The sequence below is a fragment of the Micromesistius poutassou genome (assembly GCF_964030765.1).
Source record: "Micromesistius poutassou genome assembly, chromosome: 16".
Classification (NCBI taxonomy): Eukaryota; Metazoa; Chordata; class Actinopteri; order Gadiformes; family Gadidae; genus Micromesistius; species Micromesistius poutassou.
Window position 1 is genome coordinate 1,446,595 of NC_140286.1, and position 24,458 is coordinate 1,471,052.

Consider the following 24,458-nt stretch of genomic DNA (forward strand, 5'->3'; position numbering starts at 1 on the left):
TAAACGTCTTTCAATGTCATCAATGTGCACTAAAGAACGCCGTATCGTAGCGACGGGTTTGACTCCCCAAAAAAAAAAAAAACGTCTGGATCGTTCCGCACATTAAACAAGCGTTTAATATTTATTTACATCCATCGTTGTTCCCGTGGTAACCTGCTAGCCTGGCATCCCCCCCCCCGGTACGCTAAGCTATAGGTTTTTTTTGTGTGCGGTGCTAAAAAAAGAAAGAAAAATAAATGGCGGCCATCGGTAAACGGTCTCTCTCCCCCCCCGCCCCCCCCCCCCCCCCACCCCACCCCCTCTCTCTGCTACACCACCTCCACAGCAGAATAAGATGGAGGACCGTCTGGAAGAAGCCATCCATGTTCTCCAGCGTCACGCCGGCGGCCAGGGAGGCCCAGGTCTGGCAGAGATGCACAGCCTGCTCTCGTCTGGTATGGGGCTGGCACAGACCTTCGGCAGCGCGGGGCTAGGCATGGCCAGTCGTCTTCACGGGCTGGTGAGGACCCCCCACCCCCCACCCCCCCCGCATAATGGTTCTGGTGGACTGGTGAAGGAGACGGGGGGGGGGGGGGGCGACGTGAATGAATGAAGCTAAATAAATAAACAAGAGAGAATGCGTGGATCTCGGGGGGCGTCTGAATTATGTGTGGAGTGTAGTCCCACGTGGACGACGGACGACGCCGTTCCGTCTCTCCCGTCGTTATCGACGCGCACACGACGCCGATTTACAAATCGATGTTTTGTGCAGAGAGAGAGAGAGAGAGAGAAAAAGAAAAATGTATGCAACAAAAAAAACAACATTCTAATTTTTTTTTTCCATTCCATCGTCGTTAGATCTCAGGAGGCAACCACGACGACTCTCCTGGACTGCCCTCTAGTGGCGGACTCTTGCATAGCCAGCACGGCGCCTCCTCTGGCCAGCCTGGCTCCCAGGCCGAAGGCTTCAACGGTAAGCCCCCACCACCCCCACCGCCCCCCACACCCCCCACCCCCCACCCCCCGACATCGTCGTTGCCATCGCCCCCCCCCCCCCCCCCTGCATCTGTATTCACCAGCGCCGGCCTCGTAGGACTCGTGTGTATAACGCTTCTTCAGCAGGCCTTCCCTCGGCCTGCTCAGTGTCTTCACTGCTCACCTCTCTCCTAGGGCTGCCCGGCGGCCTGTCCCGCTCCGGCGGCGGCGGCGCCGGCGGCGACCTCAAGCGCGAGGACAAGGACGACGACGACGACAACTCCTCCATGAACGACAAGTCGGACGACGAGAGGAAGGACATGAAGGCCCGCATCCGATCCAGGTGTTTAGAGCAGCAACCGCCGCCGCCACCACACCGTTTTTGGTGGAAGGTTCACGCACACGCGCACACGCGCACACACGCACACACGCAGAGCAAAAAGTTCACAGAGCGATTTATTTTGATGTTGTTTTTTTTTGGTCTTGTTTTAAGTCGTTTTGCATGTTTTTAATCGCTCTTGGTTTTTCTGTTTGCTGTAGGAGTTGATTTCTTTGTTCTGTGTAATAAGTGACGCCAGCTTAGGTCTGTTGTTTTAAAGAAGTAAGGATACTTGAGGAGCTTTACACATATTCAGAGTGGGGCGGGTGCTCGTCTCAGATGACTGATCTAGAAGCAGGCCAACGTTAAATCTAGTTAGACTTGGCGCGGCTACGTGCATCTTAAAGGGGGTTTAATTCCGAAAGTCTGGTCGACGGTACATCTGAATGAGATGAGTGTGTCACCCGTTAGTTCAGACGCGGGGTGATTTTTCGGCTATCCCGACACTTAATGAGGCTTACCCGTTCATCACGACCGTAAGTCCTTCTCAATACGTCGATGGCTCTAGAGCAAAAAACACAGCATGCCTCGTTTACAGTCAAAACAGGAACATTTGGCAGTACAAAGATGCTAGTTTGCCTCCTAAAGCAGCAGTAGTTAAAGTATAAAGTCATGAGTTTAGAATACTTTTATAGGACTCGGAACTAGAACCTTTTACAACCAGAACGTGAAAAAGTCCTCCATGTCATAGACCAAAAAATCGGCCAGTCAATCTCGCGATAATTCCAAGTTGACCAAAGTTGATTAAAAAAAAAAAAAAAAAAAGTCTCAAGTTGCAACGCCGCAACGCCGCCCCACTAGAACGCGCCTATCCCTGGCCCACTGTACAAACTGCTATTGTTTCCCTCCCCCCCCCCCCCCCCCCCCCCCCTCCTCTACCGCTGACGCCTGGCCAGCGGGGACGATGTGGATTTGGATGACGATGACGAGGATCTGCCGGTGGAAGTGAAGGCGGAGCGGGAGAAAGAGCGGAGGGTGGCAAACAACGCGCGCGAACGTCTACGCGTGCGGGACATCAACGAGGCGTTTAAGGAGCTGGGGCGCATGTGTCAGCTACACCTAAGCAATGAGAAACCCCAGACCAAACTCCTCATACTGCACCAGGCCGTAAACGTTATACTCAACCTGGAGCAGCAAGTCAGAGGTCAGTGGGGGTGGTGGTGGTGTCCCGGGGAGGAGGAGGAGGAGGAGGGGATGGGGATGGGGATGGGGGGCGCTGTTCCGATCCAAAACCTCCCCGCCAGGCTCTTCACTTCTTTGCTTTTCCTCCTTGTTGAACAGAACAGCGCTTTTTTTTCTCCCCCCCCCCCCCCCACGCTTCCCATGTCGCTGCTCTGTGCTCAGTAGCTGCTAGTACATGTGCCCCTTTCTCTTTTTTTTTTTTTTTTAAAGTACTACTAGACTGGCGTATAATAATACTTCAAAAGGGTGACCGGAGGCCGGTAAGGGCAGCGTACACCATAACAAACCCTTTCGTGCGCCGGGTGATGTCACTTTGCCATTGTTGCGTAACAAGCGACATCACCGGATGTCATTCTGGGGGCCGACCGGAAGGGGCCAAAGTAATAAGCATTGTTCAGACCAGAAGTGGCTGAACCCCACGGTCCCTGTGGGTCTGACCCGGGGGCCCGGCCCCTCATTAAGGGCCACAGACGAGCAGCAGCAGCAGCAGCAGCAGCAACAACGAGGAAAGCAAAGGAGTGAAACCGCCTGTGTGTGTGTGTGTGTGCGTGTGTGTTTTGAGACACAGTGCACTCTTTTCTAATAGGATTGCATTTTTGCGACTGACGCACGCACACGGTGCAGAGCGCTCTAGGCCCCCGCCCTCCTCCTCCTCCCCCCTCGGTGTATGTGCTTATAGTCCGTGTGTCCTTACAACGGACGCCCTTGTCTCCACGGTTGAAACATGCTTCCAATGTGTCGGCCCTCGCCCCCTTAACTGAATTAACATTACCTTTTTTTTTTTCTTTTCCGTTTGTTTTTTTGTTCTTAAATGGTGGTTCCCTCATTCCGCTTTGGACTGTCGTCTCATTGTGCTTCTCCTAACAAACGACGCTTTGAACGTTTTAAGACATCCGTCGCAAAGTATTTTTGTGGTTGTGTTTTTTTTTTTTTTTTAGAACCGTTGGAGACGTTGTTTGTTGTTGTTGTTGTTGTTCCCATTGTCCGTCAGCGTTCCACATTTCTTTCTGTGCATCGCCCGGTGACCCTACTACCATGCGCCTCTGTTGGCGGGTCACCGTGTGGTCTTGTCAGTCAGTAGTCTGTCCTCATGTGTGTTAACCTGCATTCCACCTTAACTGCAGTTTCCTCCTCCCCGTGCTCTGCATGCCCTGGCCCTCTCCAAACGTTTCCTCCCCCCCCCCCCCCCTTTTTTATTTTTTATTTTTATGTTGCCTCCCAGTTGGTCTCTACTCTGTACACAGATTTCCATTCCTTCATCCATCTCCCCCACCCATCTCTCTCTCTCTCTCTCCTCATCTTCCTTTCGCAGATGGCAGCAGATTCCTCCTCTTCCTCATCCTCCAATAAATACATCGTCTCTCCCCCCTCCCCCCCACCCCCCTGATGTATTTAACACAGCACCACACGTCTCTCCCTTTTGGCTTCCTCTTCATGGCCTTGTCTGTGCGCTATATCTGGCAGCGGGTGCCGCTTCCATCCTCGCTCCCTCCCTCATCCTCCCCCCCCCTCCCCCCTCCTCCCCCCTCTCACCGCCCTTCTCGACAGTGCCCACAAGCCCTTCTCCATCTCCCCGTCCTGACCTCGGCCACCAGCACAAACCGCTGACCCCGCTTTTTTTTTTTTAAAGAAGTGGTCGGGCTCCACTACCAAAATGTGTCAGTCCTGATCCAGATGAATTTGAATATTTCGGTCAGGCCCGAGGGGGGGGGGGGTGGAAAAACAACCCCTTGCCTGCTCCTCGCATCGAAGCGCACACTCCGAAACGTATTTGGCCGAGAACGAACGAACGAACGAACGCGCGTGTGCGCGTGATTGTCCGCGACGACATCAGAACCGGAACCCTTTTTTTTTTTTTTTTTTTTTCGGTCGCGAAAAAAAGGGCGGTGCCGGAATGCGCTTTCCACAGCAGGTTACCGACGAAGAAGAAGCAGCAGCAGCAGCGATGTCCTCAGTTTCCACCGCTCCGCTCTCTCCTGCCACACACTGCACGCCTCCGCCAGATTCCTCCCCTCCAGTCCACAGCTTGAGTCATACTTGGCTAGACATGAAGGACCGGATACGTAGCCAGTAACAACACGGGAGTTTCTTCTGCGCTAAGTAGCAACAAAAACAGAAACGCCAGGCTTTGGGGTGGGTGGTGGTGGGGGGTGGGTGGTGGGGTGTGGGGGTGGTGGTGGTGGTCGCGGTGGTGGGGGGGGTGGGGAGTATGGTCAGGCAAGCCGGTATTTAGGGAGCGAGGGCGGTATTTAGGGCGCACATCTGAGGCCGGGGGTGGGGGGGGGAAGAGGGCGAGGGGAAAAGACGCTACGGGTAAAAAAAAAAAAAGCGGGGAGGCAGATGCGAGGCTGTGGTTTTGGGTTTGTTAACCAGACCTTCCAAAACCCAAAACCCTCTCCCTCCCAGCAGCAGCTGCAGCGTTGTCTCGGTGACCGACGAGAACCTGACAGCCGAGGAGAAGGAGCTGCGCGAGCGGGAGCGCCGGCTGGCCAACAATGCTAGGGAGCGGGTGCGCGTGCGGGACATAAACGAGGCCTTCCGCGAGCTGGGCCGCATGTGTCAGGTGCACCTGCAGAGCGACAAGGCGCAGACCAAGCTCATCATACTGCAGCAGGCCGTGCAGGTCATACTGGGGCTGGAGAAGCAGGTGCGAGGTAGGTCGCTGCCCCCCCCACCCACCCACCCACCCCCCATGCCCCCCCACCCCATGCCCACCCCCCTGCTGCCCCCGTCTACTGGAAGGCCTTCCAGATCGCCTTGCCCCCGCCGGCACCGCACCCCAGCCCATCTCGCGATGGCTGGTAGTGCGAGACGTGCAAAGGGAGACGTGCACAGAGTCGTCAGACTGCGGCCCCCGCCCCCCCCCCCCCCCTCCTCTCAGCCAACTCTACCAGGCTACCACTAGGAGGTTCTCTGCGTCCGCAACCTAACCCTCATCCTGACCTGCTTGAGCCGTCCTCTGCCAACCCCTTCTCTTGTCTGTTCACCCCCCGAGGAACAAACGCCAACGACTGGGGAGGAGAGGAAGAGGGGATGAGCCTTCCTGCTCTTCTGCTGCCATCATCTTCTCACCGCCTTACGTTCCTACACTCTTCTTCTCTTTTGCTTTCTGTCTCATCTTCTGTTTGTTCGTTCAGTGTCCGGCACTCCCCCCCCCCCCCCTCCACCCACCCCCCAACCCCCCTTAGCCCTGCGATGACCGTTACAGACGCGCTGCCACCGCTGTCCAGTGTCCTGACTTTGTTCCCCGTGTGTCCTTCTCTTCCCCAAAAAGAGCGTAATTTAAACCCAAAGGCCGCGTGCCTGAAGAGACGGGAAGAGGAGAAGGTGTCGGGCGTGGACCCCCAGATGCAGCTGGGCGGGGGCCACCCGGGGCTAGGAGGAGACGGACACAACCCAGTGAACCATATGTGATTCTCAGGTACGTCCGCCGTACCTACGATTTGCCGGGGGTCACCGTGGGATCAGGTCCCGAGGCTGTGCTGCTTTTTCCCCCAACGCTTCAAACTTTGAGGCGCACCGTTGCCGCGGGTTTCACCGCGTCACTAAAAGAGCCAGCCCGGACAGAGCTGAGGCTCGTGAACGACGGGGCCCGTCTGAAACCAACTCCGTTCACCAGTATGTGCCGTTGGGCGGACTGGTTGGCCTCACGCTAGTGTCCAGAGGGCCGGTCGTTGTGGTGTCTGTGTTTGGTTTACCGGTGCGGCCGCCACTGGATGTAGTTTTAAATACAAAGGTAGTGAACACGTTACAGTGACTCTTGGTAGTGGGCTGTGGTTTGAACTAGATGCCCCCACCTGCTCACTAGACGTCCAACCTGTAAGCAGGGGCGGACCTACCGTTAGGCAAACACAGGCAATTGCCTGGGGCCCCGAGATTTCCAGGGGCCCCCAAACGTTTCATACAAAACTGATTAATAAAATTTTCTTCGATTTAAAGCAATTATTATTTTTTTGGTCTTAATTTGCGCGCTTAAAAATCCATAAAAATGCTTAATCTATCATGATCTTTTGACTGCCCCCCCCCTCCCCTGTACGCCCCTGCCTGTAAGAGAAGTACTTTGTCCTTCGCAGGTTATGCTCACAGTTGCTCACAGCGCGGTGTGTATGAACCAGGCCATGGAAAGGCAGCACAAAAAAAAAAAGTGCACATTATTACACAAATCTATACAGAAATGTATACGTTGGGTAAAAAACACAATGTAAAAAGAAAATACCCTGACTAATGCCGTTTTTTTCTCTTTTCTTCTTGCCTTGCAGTTCCTGTTGATTGTACAGCCCTTAAAACATGTGGCCTTAACCTATTATCATGCATTACAGTGCGTGTTAAAAAAAACAAAAACAGAAAAACAAATGGAAAACACGGACACACACACCTCATTACCGCAAAGCCAGTGGCCACATTCCTGACCATGAATAAGAGAGTATCAAGCACATTCATCGAAAGAGTTTTAGGAGTCTTTGACAATTGCAAATCTGTGAACTCTGAAGGGACTTTTTTTTTTGGAGACTTTTTGAAATCGGAACATAATGAGGTCCGGTCGGCCCGGGTTATGTTGTGTTTTTTCCTTTTTTTTTTTTTTTTTTTTTTTTTCTTTTTTGTAAGACATTTCAAAAGAAAACAAAAGTTGGTTTCTTGTTGGGAGCAAATTGTGTTTGGATCAAATAGTACTTTTGGATCAATTGCTCAATTGAGCAAGTTTGGGATCTGTATCCTTGGATAGTTATTCGGCATTCCCGTTGGAACAGGAGGTCTTACATTCATTACAGGCAAAGAAGGACACCAGAGTAAATCATGTGTTTGAATAATACCTGTTGTAATGTTTGCCTATTTTAGGCATAGTGTTTGGTCATGATAAATTTACCATAATTTTCATTTCCCCCCCCCTTAAAAGATGACTGAAACATGGATGTAGGTTTGGAGAGACATGGCCATAATAGCATTTTTGAAATACTGGACAGAGATGTTTCATCTTTTGTGTGCGTGTGTGTATGCTAGTCACTATTGGCTGTAGATTGTTTTTTTTTTTTAAGATAAAAAAAAAAACTGAACTCTGCCAGTCACCGACTTAGGTATTTGTTATTTTAACCATTGGTACCCCCGACTGACGTCCCCCCGTTCATCTTTTAATGTCACTGCCATGGTTATAGTACGGAACGACTGCCAGAGAGGGATATGCCACCGACCGACACAAGAGGGAGGAGGACTCGATACGAGTGGAGCTTCCCGCTGATCACATGGGAGGGGGTGGGGGTGTGGGGGTGTGGGGTGGATGGGTGGGTGGGTGTGGGGGTGGGGGTGGGGTTGTGTGCATGCGCACGCCACATTTGGGATACACTGCTGCTGGACGGAGACGAACGCAACGTAACCTTCACTGCCCTCGGCTGCCCCCCCCATTCATCCTCGGCAGGTTGTCATGGCAACCCCCGGTGTGGGGGTGTGTGCGGCACGTGGAGACGCTGGGCTCGGTGGAGTTTCCTCCACGTGGCGGCGGTGGCGGCGGTGGCGGCGGTGGCGGCGGCGGCGGCGGCGCGGATGGGTCGCCGTGTTCCGCGGCCATGTCCCCCCCCCAAAGGCCTGCCGTGAACCTTGGGACGCTTTTCATAACCGTACGGCGGTGGAGAACCTTCTGTTGTGGCCAGGGCCACACACACACACTCTCACACACTCTCACACACACTCACTCACTCACTCGGACGTGGGAGACTTAATGTAGGACTGAGCGCGAACTGTATTTTAGTAAACTGCATTTAACCAGGAAATTGGGGGAAGAAGAAAAAAAAAAAAAAAAAGATTTGAAAGGGATCATGAGTGTTATTGCGCTACCTTCTGGTAGTATTACCCCATTGCCATTGTTTTGATTTGTTTCTTTGTTCATGTTTTATTTTGGCTGTTGTTGCATTTGGTGTCCCCATCCTCCCCCCCCCCCCCCCCCCTTTCCCCTGATCTCCCCCCCCGATCTCCCCCCGATCTCCCCCAGCCCCCACTCCCCATGCTCCCCGTTTTTTTTATTATTATTGCAAAAACATGTTTGTAAGAATCTTCCTTTTTTTGTAGAATTTAATAATCTTTCAGTTTTTGTATTGTATTTTTTACTTTGTAAGATAGATGTATCAGTTTTTACTTTTGGAATGCTTTTTGTTTGTTTTGTTTACATTGTTTAAATTGAAGAAAGCTCAATTTAGATGCCAGGAACAAAGTGAGGTGTAACCCCCTTTTTATTTTAAATGGATTTGTGTCCGGTGCTTGGATGTTAGAAATGCCAATATTTTCTACCAGCAGCACACAATTGCTATGCTTTTTTTTTTTCAAAAAAAAATACGTTTCGAAAAAATGTACTATAACATGAGGCATAGTGGAAATCCTCTGGCGTTTGCAAGTTGGGTGTCATAATACAATACTTTTGTTGAACATTTTCTTCACCAAAGCCCCACTCTTCCTTTGACTGATCTCCCCGGCCCATATCAATTACTGACTATTGTTAGGTACGTTTGGTTGTGTACAATCTGCTTAATATTCCTAGTTTCATTATGACAGCATATGAAACATATAAACAAATCAAAAGGGTGGCCTTAGTCTTTTCCTGACTTTGGGAGTTTTGATAATGGTTGCTCACTAGTGCCTGAATACCTGTCTGCTACACAGTGAAAGACTAATAGGTTGTACCTTTTTTTTTATAAAAACGTATGTATTTAAAAAAGAGAAAAAAAAAAAAAGATTTACTTGGGACATTTGACATTGTCTCAGCACATCAAAATGAACAATTAAATTTACATCCCAGCTCATCAAAATGAACAATTAAATATACATCCCAGCACATCAAAATGAACAATTAAATATACATCTCAGCGCATCAAATTGAACAATGACACTTCATGGCACTGATTTCTGTCAGTTCGTGAAGTAAGATATAGTTAATGAATTTATAGGAGGGGGGGGGAAACGCCCTGATTACATCATGTTTTTAACTTGGTAAGAGGACCCTGACGACTATTTCAAACGTATCTAGTATGTACTGAATTTATTTAAGAAATATATCTTCATCCCTGATGGCATGTGCATTATATATGTACAGCGGTATGTCCACATCAGTTTTATTGTTGTAAACGGATACTGATATGTAACAGTGTTTTGTATACCAATATTGGTCATTTTGTCCGTTTGTTTCATGCTCACCCGATGGATTAGCGCTGTCAATTCTCCCCAACTCCTCCTGTCCCGCACGCCCGAGTTACCCGGGTGCGCTTTTGGTCGGATGTATGAAAGTGAAATTACACATTGCAACATTTCATTTACCTTTTATGAGAAAGATTTCTACAGTATATTCTGTGTTCCAAGACGCACAAGATATTTTGTGTTATTTTTTTGGCGGGGGAAGACCAACTCAACCTACTCTTGTACACAATAGATTCACTGCTCCGCAAGCCACTGTCTCATCATCATATTTGGGGACACTATGTATGTAAGGTATGTCCTCAAAGTGCCTCCAGTTTCCTATTTTTTATATATAAAGTAGATATTGAGAGCTGTCGTGTATATAACAGTAATGTAGCAATAAATGTGCCATTTTTAATAACAATACATACATTTTCCAATGTCTTGTTTGAGCTAAATGGAAAAAAAAATACTAATAAATGGTTACATAAGGCTTTTCTCTGCTATGGACAACGGCAAAGGTAATGTTTTGCTTTGTATAGGCTATATGTAAAATTGACCATCTATAATACTTAGTTATTTTTCTTTTCTCAATTAATTCGGTAATTTCGGTTCGGTGTGTGTAATGTAGGCTACTGAGCTGCATTGCATAGGCCTTCATATAAAATAATAATTGCAGTAGCCTACTGCAAGTGGATATTAGTTGAATGATCCCAATACATTACAAATATTATCTTAACGATCAGCTAACCATGTCTTAACCCTAACTGACATGGTTCCATGTTAACTTCAATAATACTACAGCTAATACTATAATAAACCTTTGCGAGGTGTTGGTTTCACCAAACTAAAAGGTGACTGCCTACTAGTGTTTACAGAAGATGTGTTGCGCGTGCGCAATGAGGCCAGGGCGCTAGTCGATATAAAGTTTCGACTTCCCAGACTTTCACTTGCTTTGTTAACGTGGCAGAATGAACTAAATTGATTGGTAAGATCGTCGGGAAGAAGAGTGTGTCCATCGCCAATCCTGGTAAGAATTTATTCGATCGGTCGGCTCCCGCTATGAATGAACCATGCTAGGGAGCTAGTAGTAGTACCCTATGGTAGTACCAGTGTGATCCGCTGGTCGGCTTGCCTGCTCAGAGAAAGGTGATCCGTCGTCAGTGTTGCCAGATTGGGTCATATTTCCCGCCCAATCTGGCAACCCATGGCCGTAGTCATCTCCACCTGGTAGCCTACCAATGCTGCCGCCTGCCGGTCATCCTTACCTTTTTTTTTTATAATGTGTAGATCAACACTTTTTAAATACCCGATTGCTTTGATGAGTGTATTGATATGCCTCAAATATAACTCGTAGTAGCTGGTCTAAAACGTTTACAGAAAACTTTTGTTTCACTATTATACCTTGGATATAACCCATTTGTATGAGTAACATATAATGGCATTATATATTTTGATGTAGCCTACGCCGAAATAAGTGAATAAGTAATCAAGCTCTTGTTTTCTGTGCAGGATTCGCCTGGCTGGCTGCTCTTGGATTATCAACAGCAAGTAAATTCAAGCGAAAAGACAAGTAATTTTCATGTAAGTGATTAGAGAAAGTTCTCAACTATAATGATCGTATCGATTTTTTAAATTTTGATTATAAATAGTGCCGAATATACATGGTTCAATGGTTTAGAGAACTGAGAACTAAATGATGAAATCCCCATATTAACTAGGCTACACACTATAGTTAATTCTTAGCACCACATCCTAAGACTGTGATTCTGTCATTAAGACAATACTTATATCAGTATCCTCACCAGGTTAAGTAAAGGTTGGAATTTATGTAAGGGCATCCCGATTACCCCGGGGTATTCAGTCTATAAATCACACCGAAATTGCTATTCCACCATATGAACACAGGGGGGCGCTATTTCCACTGTCCATTAAATGCTGCAATATAAATTGCTCACTATAATGTCCTTTTCTTCTTTCCAAACACATACGCATCTAATCGAGGGATTAGTTACGAGACTGTTATTATTGTCAAAAAAAGGCATGGAAACATCGCTAATTTAACTAATTAGAATTCTTAAAGAAGTGGTGGAGGACTTCTGTCCCCTGCAATCTCCTTCCCCTGTCCCCGGACCACACGACATAGGCCTACCACAACCATACCTGTTTAAACCATGAGCGCCGCTGGCTCCAGAATCAGCCCACAGTGCAGAGGCTATGAGCTGGACAGAGCCGGAGAAGTGAACTACTGGTATTCGCAATGTATTTTATTTTGGAAAAGACTATTGTAAAATCGCTATCAGTATGTTTTCATGATGTATTCCTTTGGACAAATACTCATAGAAAGTATTTCTATCAATGTTTGACGAGGCGAGTAACACAATTATATGACCACTTCTCTGATTCATCCTACACCCAGCCGTTAATATCACAGATCAAAAGGTGCACTTGTAGACATTGTGGATACATTAAACAGAACAAAATACAAAATAAAAGCTGCGTTGTGGTGCCATAGGTATGTCAGGTGATGTTATTTTAGTCACGTCTCATTGCCTCGGAAAGGGCACTCAGACGTCACGAAAAGAACGCCACCTGCGTTTTCAGCAAAGCTTTCAGATAGTGTTTTGGTGAGAAAGAAACGTGCACATTTTTAGTAACAGTGATATGATGGTATAGCTTTCTGTGTTGATGATCATAAGACATATTACCATGTTTAAAACAAAAACGTTTTGGGTTCACTGTTTTTTAAAGAGTCCCCCTCAACTACATTTTTGCATTGAGACATTTAATTGGGGACACCTTCATTTAGAATCACTAGTTATTGTGTGGATCTTATCCTTTGAAGATAACTTTTTGCAATCTTGTATTTCAATCATTTTAGTTTAAGAATAACATATACTATGCCATGGGTTGGTACAGACTGAAATTGCTACACATGTTTTTAATCTTATTGGTGGAAGTAGGCCTACATAACCTTTTGTGAATGCAGCAGACAATGTAGATGTAATGAAAGTATTCAGACGTTTTGTCTTAACTGCATCTGACCTGGAGGGTGAAGAAGCACGTGTGTGCTGCAGAGTGTGTTCCACCTATCACAACCACAGACCTGAAAAGGTGGCGGTCACAGCCATGTCGCCACCCGCAACCAACATCAATCGCCTTTCCCTGTCATCAAGGACATCTTAACCACAGTTCATACCTCGTTTGTTTTTAAATGTACTCAAGCGGTGAGAGGGACGGTGAAAGAGTCATTTGAATGAGTATATTGGACGTTCTTCTTATCATGTGTAATGTGATATGTTGTTCCCGTGCCTTGAGGGCCAGGGACATTTGAGTCAACTCACTCTTAAGGGATGCATGAATTAAAACACACACACATGCATTGACAGGTTAAATCTTCCATGAAATGCTTAAATACTGTACAGTAAAACGTAACATTTTGGAAAGGCAATTACCGAAATGCAGAAACAATTGGTCTTCATTGTTCATGTTACATTGGCTTCACACAGTAGTTAAAATAAAACGTTAACATATTGTATATATTTTATTATATTTAATTTAGGCTATTTATATTATTTTTGGGGGCAAAAGGTGAGGTATATTTTTAGCATTTGCACTTTATGGATATTTTGTGCATTTGTGTTTTGTTAAACAAATTCCGCTTAACCTATGGTTAAAGCTATACACTTTTGTTTAGTGCACACAATTTTCTTAATAGTTTTCATAGTTCTTAATATATATATTTTTATCAATTAATGCATTGTACTTTGTTTCAGCATTTCATAAACGTTTTGATAATGTTTACAAAAATGCATGCCTGATATTCATTTCTACTCATTGCACTCTACTCTACGCAACATCCTTTGTAATCGTGGGACTAGTTTTTAGAGAGGCACCGCCGACGGACGACGGCTCGTTAGCGGTCGCGGAGTGATCTAATAAAGTCTAGACGGGAGAAAGCAGGACAGCTGACAACACGGGAAACCCTAAACACTAGCTAATCCGGATCTCGCTAAGTTATCGCTACCTCAACTTTTCACACCGGAAAAACCTCCCCAACAAAGACCGAAAGGATGGAGAGAAAAGGGTAAAAAGTTATACTCTGAGTTTTTGCTGTTGTTGCAGTGAATGCACGCACGCATCGGCTACTTTATGCAGATATGCAGGTCCCAGCAGCTAGCCTAGCTAACAAACACATTGCCTGGTCCTTACACTGACACCGCTCAGGGGCTAAGTACTGCAGCTTTGTTAGCGAGTCCACGTCCCTAATGTCTTTTAATGTGTGTGGTTGGACGGAAGGGCGCAGTTAAAAGTCAAGTCGCGAATAGTTTGTTAACTTGTAACGTCCCGGTAGTTGTAGCTTAATGTCGGCTAGTTTTGACTTAGCGAGTTAACTTTCATTGTTTACAAATGTTTGACTTGATAGGCCTGAAACGGATACATGACCTTTGCAACGCATCGACGGTCAAAGACCACCGAGCATTGTTGATTGTATACTTGTGATTTAAAGGCACGATTAAACGAACGCTCACGCTTGATTACGACGCTGCAGGGAGCATGCCGAGTGATCGTAAGGTGATCCTGTGTGTGCTGCTTCCTCCACAGTATACCTACGAAGCGGTTCCTGAATAAGCCACACATCGCCCGGTGTCTGGGAAACAGCACGGGCGTGCATGCCATCGACCCCGCCACAGGAAGGATGCTCACGGCCAAACTCCAGCACAACCGGCATAAGCATCCTCCTCACAGCAGTCATATTAAGGTGAATATTTTATTCATTGTGTTTATGAAGGACAACGTTAACGGAGAACGCCTTTTGTTATGTCATCATTTTGTGTCAACCTGTGTTCGGAAGGTATTTCTCCAATTGAGACTATTGATAGTGTTGTGAAACTATTTCCGTATTGCAAAACAATTATAATTCATTATGCAGACTGCAGATGCAGTCATTTTCTTCTGGGTCATTTTTTTAGTTTGTAAAATGTATTTGCTTTGAAGAAATGGATCAATGCCTACCTCTTAACCATATCCTTTGTCACCTTTTCATTAAAGTCCAAGCCTGACCTTAACACCACGCTGCCAGTCAGACAGACAGCTTCCATCTTTAAACAGCCTGTAACCAAGGTGACAAATCATCCAACCAACAAGGTGAAGACAGATCCGCATAAGGCTCTTGATCAGCCAAAACAGGTGAGTCAGAATGCTACATGTAGTAATAATAATGAGCATGTGTTTACTGAATGCATGCGATTGCTGTAATTGGAAGGATATTGCTGACATGGACAAAGTGAATTGGAACATTTTCCAGCAGTACAAGAGTCCAGTGTATACTGTAAGTTCAAAGAGTGGACAGCCTGGCAGTCCCTTGGAATGTACTTGCCACTCAAAGTTTAGCTCATGAATATTATCTTTCACGCATGAACTCTGTGTAATCTCTGGAGGGTCGGGGATGATCCAGAGTTGCCCTTGCACATATGAAATACACAGCCGGAGATAAGCCGCATCAGACATGCCACGCATATCTGTGATAGTCTGGATGCTTCAGGCGAGGGTCAGAGTGTGTAGGAGGCAGGACGTGACGCAAAAAGTATGCCATTGGTCATCGCAGTGTTTTGTTTACAACACATAAAAGATCGCGGGTGAGGCTTCCAACTTGGAAATTGTGCAGTGATATCAATCCTGCATTTGTTAAGAAGACCTATCTGAAATATCAACAGAAGAGTAGAAAGCAGAAAAAAAGTTAGCAGGCAAAATACAGACAAAAAGAGAAAAGTACGAAGCAGCTACGCTCTGTGCCCCTGGTTTTGCGCCAGCCGCGTGATAGAAACGTCATCAACACATCCGCAACACACCCACCCACTCGCTCGCTGTGAATTCACCAGCTCTCCCATTCCCTGGACTTTACACTACACTAGGGGCCTGGCCAAGTAAACTCTGGAGGCGTGGATTCGGACATTTCCGTCACACATACAGCCCCTCCGGGTATAATCCAGAGAATGTCTCTCTCACAGTGTATATGTGAAAGGGCTATTATGAATACATAATGGCCCTTTCACAGTTATATAGATGAGTGCATTAATGGATACAAATCAATACATTTTTCTTTTCATTGAATCAGAATTGTTTCACGATATTGAAAAAGAATACAAAAAAAAAATCCTCACACTGATGTGTGAGGATCTGTTCAGTTGTGTCATGTTCTTTTTTTTTTTTTTTTTAATATGTAATTGGTGATATTTATGTGTAATATGTCCTTCATGGAAGGTTCCTCAAACGACGCACTTTTGTGTGGAACTAAACTGCTCTGTGTGTGTTTTTCTACTTGTTTGTCCTTTAGTTGTTTTGGGAGAAAAAGTTGAGCGGCCTCAATGCCTTCGACATTGCAGAGGAGCTCGTGAAGTCCATGGACCTTCCCAAGGGCCTACAGGGTGAGACGGGCAGTGCATTCCTCTGTTGCACTCGATACAATTTAGGTAACGTGTAATTTCCCCGTGGCCTGATCCGGGGGCCCGCTCTTTGTTCTCCCCAGGTGTCGGCCCCGTGTGTTCAGACAGGTCCCTAATTTCCGCCATTACCAGTGCACTTCACACCAGTCCTAAGCCCGTCACAGGACAGCACACATCCGCAGTAGAGAAGAATCCAGGAGTGTGGCTGAACACCACGCAGCCACTCTGCAAGGCCTTCATGGTGACCGATGACGATATCAGGTAGGAGACGCATAGACTCCCGTACATGTGGGATGTTAATTGGGCCATGGATTCCCTGTCGAAGCGGATTGGTGTTGGATTCTGAGCATTGAAGTCTTTAACCAGACTGGCGCATTTTATTTAAATACCAATTGTTACATGAGAATCACCGTTAAAGTTAGGGTAGGCCATTTCTGAAAAATCCCAAACCTCCCTTTTAGGCCTCCCTCAAAAAGCCACCTGAACCCAAAACACGTTAGTGTCTCACAAGCTCAGCAATAGGTTTGCATAGCCTTGAGGAACGGTCCGGTTGTGCTCACAAGCAAATATGACTTCTAAAATGTATTACCTACCTTTAGCTTTAAGTGCAATACTATATTGTTCATACAATCTCTGACATAATTGTTGAGCATATTTTTGTCTGTAAAATCATGACCCATCTGTACCAGATTATAAAATAAATGTGTAGTAACAACTACCAAATGACAACAAAGGTCCAATGTGCTGTACAATTAACTATGTATAGGCTATTAATGTTATGCTGCGGTGCCAACGTTGGCAGAAGGAAGGCTTTCCCAGTACAAACATTGAGTACCGGTAGTAACTATGAGGATGTTGAATTTGTGATGATGACGAACATCGTTATTCTCATTATGGATATCATCATTGTTTAGGATATTTTCCATCTTATGGTGGAAATGTACTGGATATAAGTATTGACCCTTTTGTATGTATGTATGTATGTATGTATTTATGTAGGTAAGTGTATGCATGTATATGCAAACACACTGTATGTATGACATGTGTTGGTTACTCTTAAAAATGTGAGATGGGGGGGGGGGGGGGCTTGATATAAGCTGAAGCTTCTGCCCCCACCCTTTGGTTACGACCAATAAATGCATTCATTCATTCATACTCCGTCAGTCCTATCCATTCAGACTCAAATGTAAAGGCAGCGTTTTGCAGAGTGGGGTTAGCCTGCTGCTTGAGGAAGGGCATGTCTGGCACCGTCCACACGCCATATATCAACGCCGGCACAGCACTGCGAGATACTCGTCGTGATAGATGTGCGACGTAACCATTGATTGAATTTATATTGCGTCCAGATTGGCTACAACAGCTGTTTTTGGTTCTGTTGGAACCACTTCCTGTGAGGAGGGGGGGGGGGTTTACGTTCAAAGCGTCGATGGTTGCCACCAAGTGCCCGTACCTGTTAACTGTCACACAGAGAACAGAAACCCATCCGTCATCTTCTTTTGCGGTGACAGGAAGCAGGAGGACATGGTGCACAACGTGAGGAGGAGACTGGAGAAGGCCTTGATGGCAGACATGCTGGCTCACTTGGAGGACAAAACGGCCGAATCAAAATCATTAAGCGGCAGCACCACCATGGACGTGGACGAGTAGGACGACCTTCAGATGAAATTCCCATGAAAAAGGTAAGCCTTCGAAATCGGGTACTGCTCAAATGCACACACGTGCGCATTTGTTGTGCGACAGCGTTGCGTGTTCAATCTCTTTAGTGGGGTGAGGGGGAAGCCTAGTGGAGATTGTGTTTTGACTACCCAGCCGAAAGCTGCTCGGATCAAATCCTAACGTACCTGCTGGTGAATGACGTGTGTCAGAAAAAGTATAATGAATCACTTGCAGTAATAACGTTATTTATTTTCAGGATTTTTTTTTCCCAAGGAGTTGCATGGAAGGTGCTTTTCTCTTGCGTAGAAAAGGTCTTCACACGACTGCAACCATCAAGATTTACCTCAGACTTTTGTAACGGTGAAGCTGACATTTTATTCAAGATATTCCGTTTTTATGTTCAATTTATTATTCCTTTTTTAATTTTATTTTGACAAATAGATAACCTATCCATGACTGGATAGTTGCAGTTCAATGTTGTTTTTTTTGCCAGACCCGTTTTATTCCGTTTTACCTCTATTCATGTTTCAGAATGGTGGCAGTTACAGATGGTGCTCGACTTGATGCGTACTTGGGGAACTCAAGCTAACACGAGTTATGTGGGGGAGAGCCTTTGCATTATATGTGAATGTTTCAGTTAAGTGTGAGCTGAAAAGCTTGTTTAACTAACTGTTTATCTCTCCGAATGTCTTGCTGTGTAACAAACTTCTCCGGCAAGTGTAAGTGCCCTTGAAGTGTCTTGACTGGTTTGTTTACGTGCGTATAGCACTCCAGTTACTGTGAATAAGTGTTTTTGATGTGATGATTGTTTAACATGTTTACACAGGAAGAAGTTGTTTTTCTTTTTTACGTATTTTTTTCCCTTTCTTTTCGTCGTGCCCCAAAAACCAGTTTACACGGTTTTATTGTGTTTTCAAACTGTATCTCTGTTGTTCATTTTTATGGGATAAACCAAACATGTTTGTAAATGTACGATCATCGTCCCTGTATAAATTAAACGGGGATTTATAATTTGTATGTGTACCGAGAAGACGTGATATTATGATTTTTGATTGCACCTCTCACCACCTTTTTTCCCCCCCCTTCCCCCCAAAATTTGTTTTCACAAATGTTTTCTGTATCACGTTATGCCACTCAAATAAATGTAACCTTTTTCGTAACTCGTCTTGGTTGCATCTCTGTGCAGTTATCTCAGTACATATCTTAACCTTTCACATGGCCAACACCAGTTGTTTTTTTTAATCAAAAATAAACCACGACCATCAAGATCATTCTTTTGTGGGTCCCCACCCGAAAGCAAAAAAAATAAAAAAAAACGTTCCTCGCGAAGCCATGATGAACACACCCTACCCTACCATCATGACAAAATTGAACACATCGCATTACGTAACAATCAATACCTCCACAAAACGGTATTAATTTCGCAATATAAAAAAAAAAAACACGCGTTAAAATCGCTCACACAATATCGAGCGCATACACAAACAAACAAAAAAATAATAAGCTCGACTGTGATGCGCTCCGTGTATTCCATGGCCTTTGAACCCATTGTTGTGTCGCGGGTGACGTCAGTCCCCGTGTGGAGGAGACAGTCTGAGCGGCGTGCGCTCAACGAGACAAAGGCGCTGGACCAGGGTCAGGGAACAGGAGGGAGAAGGAGCAAGGAAACCGGGTCTCTTTACTCAAAGGTAATTTATCTGCATGCAATTTCTAACGATTTTGTCACCTGGCCGGTGTGCCTCGCGGTGGGGGGGGGGCACCCGCACGCACGCTTCGGCGTACGGAGCCCCCCCCCGGTGATGAGATCTTGTGCACAGTTGGTCCTCTTTTCGTTTTTAAACATTTTCTCCCAACGCCCCCAATTTAGCGTGCTAGCTAGCGTGCTAGCTCACAGGGCACACTGGTCGCCTCCTGGCTGCTTCTCATCTCTCCTTCCAAGAAATAACCAGACGCGAGAAAAGGGGATTCAAGGCGGAAGGGCAAAGACACGCGAGGTAAACGAGTGAATACTGTTGTGGTGTTTGTGATTGTTGAGCGCTGTCTGAGCGGAATTTGACAGGAACTTGGAGGGGTTTTTGTTTAGCCCGACTATCAGCCCAGAGCTAACCCAGCTAGCATTAGTACTCCCAAACAAAGGGGTCGGCAACGTGACTGAGAAGGACCGACTGTGTGGGACCGGGCTAGCGTGGCCGGGCAAAGCGACTAACAGCTCTTATCTCTTTTAAAAAAAAAAATGATTTGCACATGGGACGACCGATAAGGTGAGTGGTCTGTAGCGGGGTTGCGTTTCCATTTTGAACGGCGTGCAATGGGCTGCGTTCCGTCCCGGGGAGGCAACAACATCCAACTTGGATGGGCAGACAAAAAGAAACAACAGACAAAGCAAGGCGCCCAAAACAAGACCGTTTCGGGGTCTTCCTTGTGCAAAACAAAACAACCATATGTCGTTTATCACTTGCCCCGTGTATGTAATACAATTTAACGCAACACTTTTGTTATTTTTATGTTGTTTTTTTTTTGTTCTCTTTTTAGACTGCGCGCTCAACTCGTTTCTTGGTCTATTTGGGATCTGATGTGAATTCCACGGGAAGATGCCTAGCCCATTATTCCACCCCGAGATCATGGACCACGACATGGTAGTCAGCAGTCAGCACAACGGGGTCGGTCTGCCCCGAGAAACGGACCAGGAATCCCGGGACGAGGATCACCAAGAGGCGCTCCGGTACGCCCTGGACCAGCTGTCACTGATGGCCCTGGAGAAGGTGGACTGTGGTGGCAACGGTGGCGGGCTGGTGGACCCGCTCGACGGGACCCAGGGCCCGGGCTCCGAGAACTGCAACGGGGGAGGTTACGTGGACCTACAAATGATGGAACACCCCAACGGCTCACGGGACAGCCCGACGTCCTGCTCCCCGTCCCCAGAGTACTACGGCTCGGGCGGGTACCACATGGCCGCGTCCCACTCCATGCTCCACGGGGAACAAAGCGGCGTCCTCTGCAACCGAAAGAGAAGTGTCAACATGACCGAGTGCGTGCCCGTCCCCAGCTCCGAACATGTGGCCGAGATCGTGGGAAGACAAGGTAAGCGCCTTGTTTATTTTATGACCACGGCGGTCGTTTTTATTGATTGTATAAACGGTCGCCGTGAGGAACATGCAGGCGGTCTCTTTGTTTGGGTGACTGATGGGTGGTGGGTGTCATAAGTTTTACAGCCCCGCCACCAGGTGTGAATGAAGGGAGTTCGCGCTGGTGACTGCAGTGAATGTCGCTGCCTTAATTGGCACCCGCAAGATGTACAGCGCTAAAGTAACATGTTTGTCTTATTTGCGTGTGATTTAGACCCGTATTTAGACAATGGCTTGGCAGAGCTTCTGTGTGTGCGTGTGTGTGTGTGTGTGTGTGGATCATAAGTAGGAGGGAGGGAGGGGGAGGGGTAGGAGCGGGTCAGACAAAGCGGCAGATTGTCGGAGTCTGGACATGTCTAGCAGGCTGCACCAAACAAAAGAAACGTATCGAAGAAATTGTGTGTAACCCGCCGCGTTTCTTTAAATCATCACCGCGAACCTCTTTAGGTTTTGTGGGGGGATTCGTGGTTTTAAGGGGTGTATTAATTTATTTAGGGAGCCAATTTGAGGCTAAGACGGGGCAGACGATCAGACACGGGGCTGGGGCGGTGTTACGCCCTGCGCCCAGCGCCGTCTGCCAGGGTCTCTTAATATTTCATATTTCTATTACGATTTTTTATTTTTTAATTCCCTTAGTTTGTTGAAATACACATTATGTCGTGAACTCAATGGGTAGGTTTGGTGCACCCAACGCAGATTATGTTTATCGTTATGGCATTGTTCTCTTTGTTTGAAAAAGCCATGCTTTCTGCTTCCCAGAATGACATCACGCACCGTGCGCCCTATTGGTTGTGGCCGATATACCGTCTACATTTAAAGCAACAGCGCAACACAATTGATGCTGGTGGCCGTAGCTGAGAAAATACAACCATAGTCTTAACTACTGCTTAAAGGACGATGTGGACCAACACATTTTTAATTGCACACCCAAAATATAACGACAAATAGAACATGTCTTTGTTTTTGTTTTTTGTTTTTTATCTGACTGAATAAACAAACATGGATATAATTTGACGTGACGGTTGCAGTCATTTTTAAAAGATTTTTTTATTTCAAATTACATTTTTGACCTTTTGCGTTCTCGTTAAGTAACCAGTCGTCAACCCTTATCGTGCGTCCAGGCTGTAAGATCAAGGCCCTGCGTGCCAAGACCAACACCTACATCAAGACCCCGGTGCGCGGCGAGGAGCCCGTGTTCATCGTGACGGGCCGGCGCGAGGACGTGGAGATGGCCAAGCGCGAGATCGTGTCGGCCGCCGAGCACTTCTCCATGATCCGGGCGTCGCGCTGCAAGGCCGGCACGGGGACGGGGGGCGGGACCCTCCCAGGGCCCCCTCACCTGCCCGGGCAGACCACTATACAGGTGCTTCACCTTCACCTTCACCATCATCCTCATCCCCAATCTTTTCATTCCGCATGCAACCCGTCTGATTGATTGAGTGTGAGCGTGGCGGTAACGTGTGGCGGCTGTGTGGCGTGTGCCCAGGTGCGGGTTCCCTACAGGGTGGTGGGTCTGGTGGTGGGCCCCAAGGGGGCCACCATCAAGCGCATCCAGCAGCAGACCCACACCTACATCGTGACGCCCAGCCGCGAGAAGGACCCCGTGTTCGAGGTGACGGGCATGCCGGAGAACGTGGACCGCGCCCGCGAGGAGATCGAGACCCACATCACGCTGCGCACCGGCGCCTTCGTGGACCTCCAGGGCGACAACGACTTCCACACCAACGGCACCGACGTCAGCCTGGAGGGCCTGGGCGCGCTCAGCGCCGGGCTGGGCGCCGCGCTCTGGTCCAAGGCCACGGGTGGCGGCGGCGGCGGCGGCGGCGGCGGCGGCGGCGGCCACCACCACGGCGGTGGGCCCCCGCCGCCTCCGCCTCCGCCTCCCCCGCCCCCGGCCATGTCCGGGCACCACCACCCCTCCTCCTCCTCCTCCTCGTCCTCCTCCAACCGCAAGATGTCCTCCGCGGGCTCGTATCACGCGCACAACGGCAGCGCCGGCTCCGACGGCTACAGCGCCGCTCGCAAGGCCAAAGACGGCGGGAGCCCCACGAGCCCCTTCAGCACCGGCTCCAGCAGCGCCGGCGGCGGCGGCTTCGCCTTCGGCGGCGACTCGGCCATGCCCACCTCCGAGGAGCTGGGCTTTGAGTTCAGCGGCGCCAACATCTGGGCGCCCTTCGTCAACGGCGGCGGCGGCAACGGCAAGACGTCAGGCTCCGCCCAGCAGCAGCAGCAGCAGCAGCCGCTCCGTCGGAACAGCAGCGGGCTGAGCGGCGGGGTGGTCACCCCCCGGCTGTCCCCCACGCTGCCCCAGGACGCGGCGGCGGCGGCGGCGGCGGCAGGCGGCATGGACCACCCGCTGGCCCGCCGCGCCCAGAGCGACCCCCTCAGCACGCTGTCCTGGCTGCAGTCGGGCGGCGGCGGCGCGGGCTCCTTCTCCGGTGCGTCCAGCTCCAGCTCGGGCGGCTCGTCCACGGGCTACTCCTCCTGCTCGGCCTCCTCCCTGCCCGGGGGCTCGCCCACCGAGTCGGAGGGCGGCAGCGGCCTCAGCGCCGGCATGCTGAGCCGGCTGAAGGCCACGCCGGGGCCCGGGGTGGCGGGGCTGGTGGCCCTGGGGCCCGGCGCCAACAGGGACTGCTTCGTGTGCTTCGAGAGCGAGGTGACGGCGGCGCTGGTGCCGTGCGGACACAACCTGTTCTGCATGGAGTGCGCCGGGCAGATCTGCCAGTCGGCCGAGCCGGAGTGCCCCGTGTGCCACACGCCCACCACACAGTGCATCCGCATCTTCTCCTAGAGGGCCCCCCCCCGGAGCAAGGAGAGGGGTCCAGGGGTGGTGGGGGGGGCGTGGGTGGGTTGTGGGTTAAGGGTAGGGGTACTGTATGGGGTGGGAGCGAAACTCAAAGTTGTCTTACTATCTAAAAAAAAAATACAAAAAAATGGACAAACTGCAGGAGGAGCAAGGAGGAGAAGGAGGAGTCACTCTTAAGGATCTTCGCACACATAGGATGGACCCAGGAAGGACAACTGCATTCATAGACGACCGTAATATAAGGATTTGATTTATTGCTGATAACTTTTTTTTTTTTTTGTCGAGATGATGATGATGATGAATAATAATAACGACTACAACAACAACAATAATAATAATTTTAAAGAGACTTATTTTGTCTGCGTGAGGCGAACGGCGGGCGGTCTGGTTGGTGGCGGCCAGCCCAGGACTCGGACCGTCCACCAGTTGGGGAAACAGGTGGAAGAAAACCAGTGTCTTATCTTTCTTCAGGCCTTCGTTTGTGAGCAGGTCCCTGCAGCGCTGCCATAGTTCAGGGTCGCTGCCCGTCTGCTCCCCCCCCCCCCCCCCCCTCGTCCCCCTCGTCCCCTCATGCCCGCTTCTTAAGATCTCTATTTTGCCTGCTTCTCACAGCCTTTATTTTGACACTTTTGATACGCAAGATATTTTATGAGGAAGCTGTCAACACTTTTTCTAGTCTTTCCCCCCCCCCCCCCTCTCCCCCCACCAGCCCGCCCCCCCCCCCCCCCTCCCTCTTTCGTGCTCCTGAACGGGAC

General features: G+C 48.4%; 3 protein-coding genes across 3 annotated transcripts in view; all 3 read left to right on the forward strand.

The window, feature by feature from the left end:
- The window catches only part of tcf3a (transcription factor 3a), a 17,006-nt gene extending 6,925 nt beyond the window's left edge, over positions 1 to 10,081 (forward strand). Inside the window, exons 6-11 of the mRNA XM_084481423.1 lie at positions 326 to 499; positions 838 to 952; positions 1,102 to 1,297; positions 2,230 to 2,477; positions 5,790 to 5,936; positions 6,775 to 10,081. Of these exons, the coding sequence (XP_084337549.1) occupies positions 326 to 499; positions 838 to 952; positions 1,102 to 1,297; positions 2,230 to 2,477; positions 5,790 to 5,929 (873 nt within the window). The 3' untranslated portion in view covers positions 5,930 to 5,936; positions 6,775 to 10,081. The remainder of the gene's footprint in view (positions 1 to 325; positions 500 to 837; positions 953 to 1,101; positions 1,298 to 2,229; positions 2,478 to 5,789; positions 5,937 to 6,774) is intronic.
- Positions 10,082 to 13,623: 3,542 nt separating this feature from the next.
- On the forward strand, positions 13,624 to 18,883 carry mbd3a (methyl-CpG binding domain protein 3a). Its single transcript, XM_084480505.1, has 7 exons — positions 13,624 to 13,757; positions 14,276 to 14,432; positions 14,723 to 14,860; positions 16,008 to 16,098; positions 16,200 to 16,377; positions 17,625 to 17,795; positions 18,029 to 18,883. Exons 1-6 carry the CDS (start codon positions 13,744 to 13,746, stop codon positions 17,761 to 17,763), a joined length of 717 nt encoding a protein of 238 aa, XP_084336631.1. The 5' UTR covers positions 13,624 to 13,743; the 3' UTR covers positions 17,764 to 17,795; positions 18,029 to 18,883.
- A 748-nt stretch (positions 18,884 to 19,631) lies between these two features.
- LOC311360769 (RNA-binding protein MEX3B) lies at positions 19,632 to 23,695 on the forward strand. Its single transcript, XM_084480860.1, has 4 exons — positions 19,632 to 19,766; positions 20,305 to 20,853; positions 22,019 to 22,260; positions 22,384 to 23,695. The coding sequence occupies exons 2-4, from the start codon at positions 20,364 to 20,366 to the stop codon at positions 23,686 to 23,688; spliced, it is 2,037 nt and encodes a 678-aa protein (XP_084336986.1). The 5' UTR covers positions 19,632 to 19,766; positions 20,305 to 20,363; the 3' UTR covers positions 23,689 to 23,695.
- The last annotated feature ends 763 nt before the right edge of the window (positions 23,696 to 24,458 follow it).